This window comes from Lithobates pipiens, unplaced genomic scaffold (genome assembly GCF_037356315.1).
Source record: "Lithobates pipiens isolate NorthernLeopardFrog02 unplaced genomic scaffold, aLitPip1_a1.2 Scaffold_8, whole genome shotgun sequence".
Taxonomy (NCBI): domain Eukaryota; kingdom Metazoa; phylum Chordata; class Amphibia; order Anura; family Ranidae; genus Lithobates; species Lithobates pipiens.
In genome coordinates this window covers 667117627-667130292 of record NW_027507903.1, presented here as the reverse complement: position 1 = coordinate 667130292, position 12666 = coordinate 667117627, and the positions used below count along the sequence as shown (strand labels likewise).

Sequence of the window (12666 nt, the reverse complement as noted above, 5' to 3'; positions counted from 1 at the left end):
AGGGATGAGGACACTGAACATTGAAGCTCGCGGATAGGGATGAGGACACTGAACATTGAAGCAGGGGGATAGGGATGAGGACACTGAACATTGAAGCTCGGGGATAAGGATGAGGACCCTGAACATTGAAGCAGGGGGATAAGGATGAGGACACTGAACATTGAAGCTCGCGGATAGGGATGAGGACACTGAACATTGAAGCAGGGGGATAGGGATGAGGACACTGAACATTGAAGCTCGGGGATAAGGATGAGGACCCTGAACATTGAAGCAGGGGGATAAGGATGAGGACACTGAACATTGAAGCTCGCGGATAGGGATGAGGACACTGAACATTGAAGCAGGGGGATAGGGATGAGGACACTGAACATTGAAGCTCGGGGATAAGGATGAGGACCCTGAACATTGAAGCAGGGGGATAAGGATGAGGACACTGAACATTGAAGCTCGCGGATAGGGATGAGGACACTGAACATTGAAGCAGGGGGATAGGGATGAGGACACTGAACATTGAAGCTCGGGGGTAAGGATGAGGACCCTGAACATTGAAGCAGGGGGATAAGGATGAGGACACTGAACATTGAAGCTCGCGGATAGGGATGAGGACACTGAACATTGAAGCAGGGGGATAGGGATGAGGACACTGAACATTGAAGCTCGGGGATAAGGATGAGGACCCTGAACATTGAAGCAGGGGGATAAGGATGAGGACACTGAACATTGAAGCACAGGGATAAGGATGAGGACACTGAACATTGAAGCTCGCGGATAGGGATGAGGACACTGAACATTGAAGCATGGGGATAGGGATGAGGACACTGAACATTGAAGCACAGGGATAAGGATGAGGACACTGAACATTGAAGCTCGCGGATAGGGATGAGGACACTGAACATTGAAGCATGGGGATAGGGATGAGGACACTGAACATTGAAGCACAGGGATAAGGATGAGGACACTGAACATTGAAGCTCGCGGATAGGGATGAGGACACTGAACATTGAAGCAGGGGGATAGGGATGAGGACACTGAACATTGAAGCATGGGGATAGGGATGAGGACACTGAACATTGAAGCATGTAGCTCAGGATAGGCACTACAAGTCCCAGCAATGCAAAACCTACTAGGTAACAAGGGAAGTATTAGTGTTGTAACGAACGGCCCAGTGTTTGTGTTGTGTGTAACTTCACTTCCGTAACATTATGTGATGGTTTCGCTGAACTGTATTGCCGAAACTATGTTGGAAAGCACGGCGCAAGTGTTTGGAACGCATCGCGCATGCGCAGTACGCAACAACGTGGCCCGTGTTTGTGTTGTGTGTAACATCACTTCCGTAACATTATGTGATGGTTTCGCTGAACTGTATTGCCGAAACTATGTTGGAACGCACGGCGCGAGCGTTTGGAACGCATCACGCATGCGCAGTACGCAACAACGTCACTTCCGCACCATCCTGTGATAGGCAGCAAACTGTGACACTACAGCGCCCGTGTAACAACATATTCGGCGACCCATCGCAGTTTGCGATGTAACATCACTTCCCCAGCAAACGGTGATGGGTCGCCGAATATGTCGTGGCTCGTGACACCCGCAACGCGATCACGTGACGTCATGTCTGAATATTCCTAGAATTCCCGTTCGGGGCGGGGCTGAGAGAGTGGGCGTGTCCGGGCGGTGGAGTACCAAGATGGCGGCGTCGGGCAGAGTGTGGGGGAGGGTCGGGGCTGTGTCAGGGGCCCTGGCTGTCAGTCTGGGAACCTATAGAGTCCATGGTGAGAATGAGGGGGGATGGGAGAGTCCTGAGCCCGACAGTGACCCCATTATGTATCTATACACACGGGGTGTGAGGGGTTACAGGAACTTCTAAAATTATTCTGTGCCTTTAAAATAAAGTCTGCACACACATTTAAAGTGACAACACTGTGGAGGTGCTCCACATACCACACAGTATCAGTGTTTACACCCAACTGGTGTCCCCATCAGAAGATTCCTCTTTTCTTGTTCTGGTGACAACTTACAGTGTTTGGATTTCCCATCACCTTTTTATTCCGGTGACACCAAGTGACAGGGAGAGGGAATCAGCCCAACGGGGACATGGTCTAGGCGCACTACCTTTACTGCCATACCCACCCTGCAACGTCCCCTCATTGTCAGACATAAGGGGTCTGTTGGGGGTCATTCTTCCTGGCTATTGTCAGCCATGACGGGTCTGTTGGGGGTCATTCTTCCCGGCCATTATCAGCCATGACAGGTCTATTAAGGGTCATTATCAGCCATGATGGTTCAATTAGGGGGCATTGTCAGCCATGACGGGTCTATTGGGAGTAATTTTTTCCGGCCATTGTTAGCCATGATGGGTCTATTGGGGGTCATTGTCAGCCATGACGGCTCAATTTGGGGACATTGTTAGCCATGATGGGTCTATTGGGGGTCATTGTCAGCCATGACGGCTCAATTAGGGGACATTGTCAGCCATGACAGGTCTATTGGGAGTAATTTTTTCCGGCCATTGTTAGTCATGATAGGTCTATTGGGGGTCATTGTCAGTTATGACAGCTCTATTGGGGGTCATTCTTCCCGGCCACTGTCAGCCATAAAGGGTCTATTGGGGGTCATTCTTCTCGGTCATTATAAGCCATGATGGGTCTATTGGGTGGTCATTCTTCCCGGCCATTGTCTGTCATGACGGTTCTATTGGGGGTCATTCTTCTCAGCCATTATCAGCCATGACAGGTCTATTGAGGGTCATTGTCAGCCATGACGGGTCAATTAGGGGTCATTGTCAGCCATGACGGGTCTATTGGGAGTAATTTTTTCCGGCCATTGTTAGCCATGACGGGTCTATTGGGGGGTCATTCTTTCCGGTCATTGTCAGCCATGATGGGTCTATTGGGGTCATTTTCAGCCATAAAGGGTCTATTGGGGGTCATTCTTCTCGGTCATTATAAGCCATGATGGGTCTATTGGCGGCCATTCTTCCCGGTCATTGTCAGCCATGACGGTTCTATTGGGGGTCATTTGTCAGCCATGACGGTTCTATTGGGGGGTCATTTGTCAGCCATGACGGGTCTATTGAGGGTAATTTTTCCTGGCCATTGTCAGCCATGACGGGTTTATTAGAGTCCATTCTTGCCGGTCATTGTTAGCCAGGAAGAGTCTATTGGGAGTCATTCTTCCCGGCCGTTGTCAGCTATGATGGGTCTATTAGGGGTCATTCTTCCTGGCTGTTGTCAGCCATGACGGGTCTATTGGGGTCATTTTTCCCGGACGTTGTCAGCCATGACAGGTCATTTGGGGGTTATTCTTCCTGGCCTAGGCTCTCCTATTTTTTCTGTATCTAGGCTCTCTTATTCTTCCTGAGCCTAGGCTCTCCTATTCTTTTTGTATCTGGACTCTTCTATTCTTCCCTTGCCTAGGCTCTCCTGTTCTTTCCATGCCAGACTCTTAGACAATGAAACTCTCTTCCAGACGTTGTATACTGTATACACACACACCAAAGACCCCGAAATGTCTTCATTCCTTCACTGCCACCTGCTAACTTGTATTGGTTCATCATCTGAAGTTTGTCATTTTGTGTCTCTTGCAGGATGCAGAAGCAGCAACCGGGACGAATACCTGAAAGAGGTGAGGCGTCCTCAATGCGATTTTCATTTTGTAATACTGTCTGTAGAATTTTGACAAAAATAAATTGTAAAAAAAACTTTAGTGCACTTCTCTTGTATTTGGCTCCCCTCCATCCCCTCCTCCGAGTCTTATACCAGTCTGTAGTGGATCCGACAAGCTACTGATACTCAACCAGCCCCTCCTCCGAGTTTTATACTTTCCCCATTAGAACCCTGCAAGTGCAGCAGCTGATTGATAATTATAAAATCACTCCCATTCACATTCACTCAACATGGACACAGAGAAACAAACAGTTATTTCTTCAGAATAATAAGAGGTTTGGAATCTGCAACAACGTTTGTTAAATTCCCTGCAATGTACATAGAGGGGGGTGTTATAATGAGTCGGCTACATTATAGCTGATTTCTGTTGTAATCTTTACAATTCTTATAACAATAGAGAAGAGGATTTCCTAATCATTTATACTTCTGTTTCCTTACAGCTATTTGTAACCGGGAACCAATACCACTTCCTGCACAGCCTGGCCTTATTGGCTGTGCCGCACTGCAGGCGCCCTCTGCTGGTAGGTCAGCTACTGTGTTGTCATTAACCATTTGCCACCTGCCCACAGTACTGAGAGCGGGCGGCAGCTACAGGCACTGCCATGTACTGGCACTTTTGGACCCCCCCCCAGAGTAGTACAGTATCATTATTGTGACACTGAATTACTCTGGTGAGAGCATGCAAAAAAAAAAAAAAAAAAAAAATGTAAAAATAAATAAATGTAAAAAAAAAAAGAAAATAAATGTAAAAAAAGAAATAAAATAAATGTAAAAAAAAGAAAAGAAAATAAATGTAAAAAAAAAGAAAACAAAAATGTAAAAAAAAGAAAATGAATGTAAAAAAAAGAAAATAAATGTAAAAAAAAGAAAATAAATGTAAAAAAAAAAAGAAAACAAAAATGTAAAATTAAATGAAAAGTTAATATATATATATTTTTTTACATGTTTTCATCAGTCAGTGTCCCTGATCATTGCTGCATCAGTCATATGATTATGCTGTACTGCACTGGTGACAGTATTTACAAAAAAAAAAAAAAAAGAAAAGTCTTTTGATGGGTATTTGGTACTTGTACTGTCCTGGCGTTTTCAGGTCTCAAGAAATGAGATCGGCCGTCAGTACTGATCAATTTTCAGATATACAGAGCCTTGAAAAAGTATTCATACCCCTTCCTTGAAATTTTCCACACTTTGTCATGTTACAACCAAAAAAACGTAAATTTATTTTATTGGGATTTTATGTGATAGATCAACACAAAGTGGTACATAATTGTGAAGTGGAAGGAAAATGATAAATGGTTTTCAATTTTATTTTACAAGTAAATATGTGAAAAGTGTGTGTGTGTTTGTGGAGGGGGGTCGTTTGTATTCGGCCCCCTTTACTACGATACCTCTAACTAAAATCTAGTGGAACCAATTGCCTTCAGAAGTCACCTAATTAGTAAATAGAGTCCACCTGTGTGTAATTTAATCTCTGTATAAATGCAGATGTTCTGTGAAGCCCTCCAGAGGTTTGTTAGGGAACCTTAGTGAACAAACAGCGTCATGAAGGCCAAGGAACACACCAGACAGGTCAGGGATAAAGTTGTGGAGGAATTTTAATGCAGGGTAAGGTTTTAAAAATATATCCCAAGCTTTGAACATCTCACGGAGCTCTGTTCAATCCATTATCCGAAAATGGAAAGAGTATGACACAACTGCAAACCTACCAAGACATGGCCGTCCACCTAAACTGACCAGCCGGGCAAGGAGAGCATTCATCAGAGAAGCAGCCAAGAGGCCCATGGTAACTCTGGAGGAGCTGCAGAGATCCACAGATCAGGTGGGAGAATCTGTCCACAGGACAACTATTAGTCGTGTTCTCCACAAATCTGCCCTTTATGGAAGAGTGACAAGAAGAAAGACATTGGAGAAAGAAAGTCATAAGAAGTCACATTTGCAGTTTGTGAGAAGCCATGTGGGGGACACAGCAAACATGTGGAAGAAGGTGCTCTGGTCAGATGAGACCAAAATTGAACTTTTTGGCCTAAAAAGAAAAACGCGATGTGTGGCGGGAAAACTAACACGGCACATCACCCTGAACACACCATCCCCACCGTGAAACATGGTGGTGGCAGCATCATGTTGTGGGGATGCTTTTCTTCAGCAGGGACAGGGAAGCTGGTCAGAGTTGATGGGAAGATGGATGGAGCCAAATACAGGACAATCTTAGAAGAAAACCTGTTAGAGTCTGCAAAAGACTTGAGACTGGGGCGGAGGTTCACCTTCCAGCAGGACAACGACCCGAAACATACAGCCAGAGCTACAATGGAATGGTTTAGATCAAAGCATATTCATGTGTTAAGGCCCGTACACACGGTCGGACTTTTTGACAACAAACATGCAAATTAGCTGTTTTGGAGCAACATCCGACTGTGTGTACACTCCATCGGACAAACTTTTTCTGTTTTCATCGGACTTTTGTTGGCTGTGTGAATGGACAAACTTTCTGCAAACAAAAGTCCGATGGAGCAAAGTCCGACCGTGTGTACGCAAAAGCATCGGACTTTTGTACAAGGTACAAACACGCATGCTCAGAACCAATGCAAAAGATCAGACTACAATACAGAAGTTCACCAAAGGTGGCGCTGGAGTCACTGAACGTCCTCTTTTGAAGCGGCGTCAGTACGTTGTGACGTCATTACGTTCGTGTTTGTTGTCAAAAAGTCCGACCGTGTGTATGCAATACAAACTTGTGGACCACGCCCTTTGTACAAAAGTCCACGGAAAAGTTTGTACAAAGTCCGACCGTGTGTATGAGGCTTTAGAATGGCCCAGTCACAGTCCAGACCTAAATCCCATTGAAAATCGGTGGCAAGACTTGAAAATTGCTGTTCACAGACGCTCTCCATCCAATCTGACAGAGCTTGAGATATTTTGCAAAGAAGAAGAATGGGCAGAAATGTCCCTTCTCTAGATGTGCACAGCCGGTAGAGACATCCCCAAAAAGACTTGCAGCCGTAATTGCAGTGAAAGGCGGCTCTACAAAGTATTGACTCCGGGGGGCGCTATACAAATCTACCCTCCACACTTTTCACGTATTTATTTGTAAAAAAAATGTTGAAAACCATTGAACAAAACACGGGACCCACCTCCCCTGGTTGTAGACAAAGTGCGGCTAGCCCAATAACATATACGGAAAGAGACAAAATACTCCCAGGGGCCTATATATACGCAGCTTTCAAGTAATAAAATACTTGTTTTGTATCAAAATATTATTTTATTTTAAATTGATATAAAAAAAAAATCATCATTGAATAAAGAGCGATATCAGATAACGGAAAAAGGAGAAGGGGCGGATACATAAACAAAGATGGACACCAACGAGGGCTCTGGGGTACACAAATTTTTGCATAATGGATGTCCAATATGACACTGACAATAAGCAATACACAAACAATATATCTGTGGGTGCTGCTAGTTAAGGATAACCCCCAACGTGTTTCAATCTTAATGTTATATTCAGTCTTCTTCAGGGGGATTTGAACATCTATAGCATATCAAGTATTCATCATCATAATAATCATTTAGAGAAGACCTGTATATACAGGAAACCAGGGTACCAAAAGGTTCTACCTTTTGATTTAAAAAAAGGGTGTTTAAGGGCAAATGTTGAAAAAAAAAAAAGAAATTCTTTTCCATTTTTTTGGTGAAAAGAAATGGTAATAATATAATTAAATTATATTATTTTTTTTCTTGTTAAAAAAAAAAATAATTATATTATTTTCACCAAAGAAATGGAGCAGAATTTTTTTTTTTCTCAAAACTTTCATTACTTGTATATACCAAAAAAAAAAAAAAAAAAAAAAAACCCCAGAGGTGATTGACCCTTTCATGACTAAGCCCATTTCTGACATTTGGTGTTTGACAAATTAAAATCCGTATTTTTTGCTAGAAAATTGCTTAGAACCCCCCAAACATTATATATTCTTTTAGCAGAGAATCTGGAGAATTAAACGGCGATTGTTGCAATATTTTATGTCACACGGTATTTGTGCAGCTGTGTTTTAAATGCAACTTTTTGGGAAAAGGGACGCTTTCATGGATTAAAAAAAAAAACGTAACAGTAAAGTTAGCCCAATTTTTTTGTATAATGTGAAAGATGATGTTACGCCGAGTAAATAGATACCAAACATGTCACACTTTATAATTGCACGCACTCGTGGAATGGTGACAAACTGCGGTACCTAAAAATCTCCATAGGCGACGCTTTCAAATTTTTTTTTTACGGTTACCAGGTTAGAGTTACAGAGGAGGTCCAATGCTAGAATTATTGCTCTCGCTCTGATGATCGCGGCGATACCTCACATGTGTGATTTGAACACCGTTTACTTATGCGGACGCGACTTCCGTATGCAAGCTCGTGGTGACCGGGGGGGGGGGGGGGGTTTGGGGCTTTGAAAACATTTTTTTTTTCTTATTTATTTTATTTTTATAATATTAAGTTGTGTTTAAAAAAAAAAAAAAAGTTTTTGATCATTTTTATTGCTGTCACAAGGAATGTAAACATCCCTTGTGACAGTAATAGGTGGTGACAGGTACTTTTTATGGAGGGATCGGGGGGTCTAAAATGCCCCAAATCCCTCCTTTGCACTTCAAAGTATTCAGATCGCCGCTTTCGCCGATTCTGAATACTGTATATATATTTTTTTTATATGGCGCCATTGGCAGCCGAGTAAACAGGAAGTGACGTGACGCCGCTTCCATGTTTACAATCGTTTCCGGCTTCGTTCCAGTTTGTCCCTAGCCGCTAGAAGCGACGGATCGTCGTTCGGGTCTCCCGTGCCACCGGGGGGGGGGTCCACTCCCGCTCCTCCTGGATAACAGCGCGAGCGGCTTTTAGTCTCATCGGTTCTTATCCCTGGATAGCCAATCTCCCGCTCTAAAAAAAAAACGGTACCGGGATGACCTGCAGCTGCGGGCATTATCCTGGTGTACCACGGAATTACCAGTTAAAGCGGTTGTATACCCGCTGTTTTTTTTTTTTTTTACTCGCCTGCAAAGGAAAAGGCATAATGAGCTAGAATGCACCGCATACTAGCTCATTATGAAATACATACCTTAGAACGAGCCCCCGACATCTGGCCCAATCCACGCCAAGGGAGCTGACATGTTCCCTTGGCGTTTATTTTGGTTATCGTGGCTCCGGCGCTGTGAGTGGCCGCAGCCGCGATATCGTCCTTTCATATATGGTCCCCCATCGGATAGTGTCCGCATGCGCAGTACACAGCACACACAGATTCCAAAAATAGCCGAGGATGAACGGCGCCTGCGCCATGAGTCCAGGTTCTATCCCCACCATTCAAGTGGACATAGAGTAGGAATATAAAAGAGCCGAGCTCAGCGAGGCCGAGCCCGAAGCGTGGTGAGTGAAGCTCGCCCGCGAGGGGCCCTCTAATTTTCACAACCCTATGTCCGCTTGGATGGTGGGGATGGTGGGCCTACCACCTCCACTCAGCTTCGGAGATTTTCCGCATACGCAGTACGGGGCGGACACTATATGATGGCAGGACACTATCTGCCAGAACACCGGGAGGGTCCGGCGTCTGCCGGACTTTCAGCCCACAATCCCCTGTGCGCAGTCAGCGGGGCATTGCGAGGGGAATATCTTCTAAACCAGGGGTCTCAAACTCAATTTACCTGGGGGCCGCTGGAGGTAGATTCTGGGTAAGGCTGGGCCGCATCAAGTTTTCCACAAAAACCTTTAGGGTGGGCACGCACCTGTCTGGTTTATAAAAATAGCACTCCTCCACTCTGCTGTGCCCCCCTGTATATTTCTTGCCCTGTATGCTAATACTGAGCATCAAGGAGGAAGAGACGCCGGATTTTCTCAATGGGCGTCTCCTTCTCCATGTGCCTCAATCCAATCACAGTGAGAGTCACAGCCAGGAAGAAAAAAACTCCTTGTCTGTGACACTCTTTGATGTGATTGGATCACAACACAGCCAGGGAGAAGGAGACGCCCATTGAGAAACCCCTGCGTCTCCTCCTCCCATGCAGGGCCTCCAATGGCAGAACGTCCTGTCGCCTGAACGGGAAAGAGAAGAAAAAAAGTGAGGCGTGGAGAGCGTGACTGACAGGCTGGTACTTGCCTCTCCGTGTCCCTCCCATCGAAGAAGATGAAGTCGCCGCTCTGAACGCACTTGGTGCAGGTCAGCGTCCGGCGGTGTTACACAGCGGGCAGCGCTCCACCGCCACTTACTCCCCCTGGTGAGACGCCGAGGTACTGTACTTGGCGGTGGAGCGCTGCCCGCTGTGTAACATCGCCGGAGGCTGACCTGCACCAAGTGCGTTCAGAGCGGCGACTTCATCTTCTTCAAGTACCGGAGGGAAGGTGGCTAAGTGCTTTTCCAGGCGGGGGGCCGCAAAATATTGTCCCGCGGGCCGCAGTTGGCCCGCGGGCCGCGAGTTTGAGACCCCTGTTCTAAACCGTACAGGTTTAGGAGATATTTTTTTTACCTACAGGTAAGCCTTATTATAGGCTTTCCTGTAGGTTAAAGTCCCAAAAATCACTATACAACTGCTTTAAAGTAGCAAAAAATTGCCTGGTCATGAAGGGGGGGGGGGTAAAACCTTCCAGAGGTAAGTGGTTAAATGATTTAAAAGGATATTTCACTCAGAACTGATATTCCAGTGTTTGGAACTCCCCTTATACCTGTCTGTGATCTCCTCTCACCCCTGGAACTCCCCATCCCTCTGTATTAGTATGTGGTGTATGTACAGTGTTTGTGTATTCTATGCAGTGACTTGTGTGTGTTTGACCCCCTTCCCAGGCGGGATCTCTGCTGACATCGGGGATTGTTCTGTTCTGCGGGACGTTCTATTACCATGCCATGACCGGGAACTCCTCTCTTACCAAGGCTGCACCTTTGGGAGGCACTCTTCTCATACTGGGCTGGGCTGCCATGGCCCTCTAACAAGTCTGACCGATCCTTCTCTCCCCCCCCCCCCCCCGACCTCATATCTTCTATATATTATCCCGCTACGAATTCCAAATCACATGTTTATATCCTGTATATTTTGTGGAATAATTTGTGAAATATATTGTATTAGAAATCTATTTTTTCCTGAACAGCTTTTTAGACGTAATGTTATGTTTTACGTCATCTACGCCGTTAAGCAAAACGTTTTAGGCAGGTGCGATGATAATGCCGTAAATGAAGAATGCTTTTCAGAAATGGAAATGTTAAGTTTTTTTTTTTTATCAATTACCAAAATGGAAAGTAAATGAAGAGAAATCCAAATCCAATCAATATTTGGTGATGACCGCCCTTTTGCCTTCAAACCAGCATCAGCTCCTCTAGGTAGACCTGCACACAGTTTTTTGAAGGAACTCGTCAGGTAGGTTGCTCCAAACATCTTGGAGGACTAAGCACAGTGGAGGTCGGCTGCCTCAACTCTTTCTGCCTCTTCATATCATCCCAGACAGACTCTATGATGGTAAGATCAGGGCTCTGTGGGGGCCAAACCATCACGTCCAGGACTCCTTGTTCTTTACACGGAAGATTTTAATGCTAAAGACTTTAATTTACGCTTCGTAATGCTACTTCATCAGGAAGCGTCTGTACATCGAGGCGCATTCTGGTCGCGTCACTTTCCAGGTTCGAGTTTCCGGTTTGTCTCTCAGTGGCAGTGGAAGACACGCCGATATCACAGCGTGAGCTCCCACCAACATTCATGCCGGTCATCCCTAGTGCCGGGACAAAGCACTACTAAATGTAAGCAGGTGTTTGTATGTTTTTACAAGTTTTAAAATAAAGCGGTATTACACTCTTGGTTCCCCTCTTGTCTTCCATCCCTTATGGGCAACCGTGTTGGAGAGGAGAGTACAGTCCGGAAGTTGCCTGATTCATCTCCAGTCTACTTGCTCCTGAATTCCAATCTAGCGTTCCCAGACCTTCTTTTTAACTACTTCCCGCCCGGCCTATAGCAGAATGGTGGCCGGGTGGTGGTTCAGTTATCCTGACTGGACGTTATACGACGTTCAGCAGGATAACATCTGCCGCGCGCCCGTGGCGGCGCGAATCATGGCGATCGGTGGTGTGGTGTGTAAGTTGGACACACCGCTACACCGATCTCGGTAAAGAGCCTCTGACGGAGGCTCTTTACCATGTGATCAGTCGTGTCCAATCACAGCTGATCACAGTGTAAACAGGAAGAGCCATTGATCGGCCTTTTCTCACTCGCGTCTGACAGACGGGAGTAGAGGAGAGCCGATCGGCGGCTCTTGGGGGGGTCTGTGCTGATTGTTTATAAGTGCAGCCCCCCTGCGGGTGCCCACACTGGACCACCAGGGACACCACCAGGACCACCACACCAGGGATGCCACCCTAGACCGCCAGGGATGCCAGTAAGTGCCCAAAAAATGCCAATCAGTGCCCACACATATTGCCAGTCAGTCAGTGCCTGCCAGATGTCTCCTCATCAGTGATGCCCAGCAGTGCCATCTGTCAGTGTCCATCAGTACCACCTATCAGTGCCAATCAATGCCCACCCGTGCCACCCATCAGTGCCGCTTATCAATGCCCATCAGTGCTGCATACCAGTGCCAACTCATTGGTGCCACCTCATCAGTGCCAGCTTATCCGTGCCCATTAGTGCAGCCTCATCAGTGCCCGTCAGTGAAGGAGAAAACTTATTTATTTACAAAATTTTATAACAGAGACAAAGAAAAACTTTATTTTTTTTCAAAATTTGGGGTATTTTTTTATTTGTTGCAGAAAAAATAAAAGTGCCAGCAGTAATAAAATACCACCAAAATAAAGCTCTATTTGTGGAAACAAAATGGTAAAAAATTAGTTTGTGTACAGTGTTGTATGACCGCGCAATTGTCATTCAAATTGCAACAGCGCTGAAAACTAAAAATTGGCCTTGGCAGGAGGGGACGAAAGTGCCCCGTATTGCAGTGGTTAAGTAAAGAGGTTATGGATATCTGGTGAGCAGGTTTTTCATTTGAGCACATTGG

General features: G+C 45.6%; 1 protein-coding gene across 1 annotated transcript; it reads left to right on the top strand.

The window, feature by feature from the left end:
* The first annotated feature begins 1528 nt into the window (after positions 1-1528).
* Positions 1529-11476, top strand: LOC143961904 (transmembrane protein 256 homolog). Its single transcript, XM_077471236.1, has 4 exons — positions 1529-1772; positions 3587-3624; positions 4106-4186; positions 10475-11476. Exons 1-4 carry the CDS (start codon positions 1688-1690, stop codon positions 10616-10618), a joined length of 348 nt encoding a protein of 115 aa, XP_077327362.1. The 5' UTR covers positions 1529-1687; the 3' UTR covers positions 10619-11476.
* Positions 11477-12666: the final 1190 nt, after the last annotated feature.

Bases quoted from the DNA above. Each gene is read 5' to 3' on its own strand.
- LOC143961904 (XM_077471236.1), top strand. From the start codon at position 1,688: ATGGCGGCGTCGGGCAGAGTGTGGGGGAGGGTCGGGGCTGTGTCAGGG. The intron at 3,625-4,105 runs GTGAGGCGTCCT...GTTTCCTTACAG, and splicing joins GGGACGAATACCTGAAAGAG to CTATTTGTAACCGGGAACCA. The intron at 4,187-10,474 runs GTAGGTCAGCTA...CCCCCTTCCCAG, and splicing joins ACTGCAGGCGCCCTCTGCTG to GCGGGATCTCTGCTGACATC.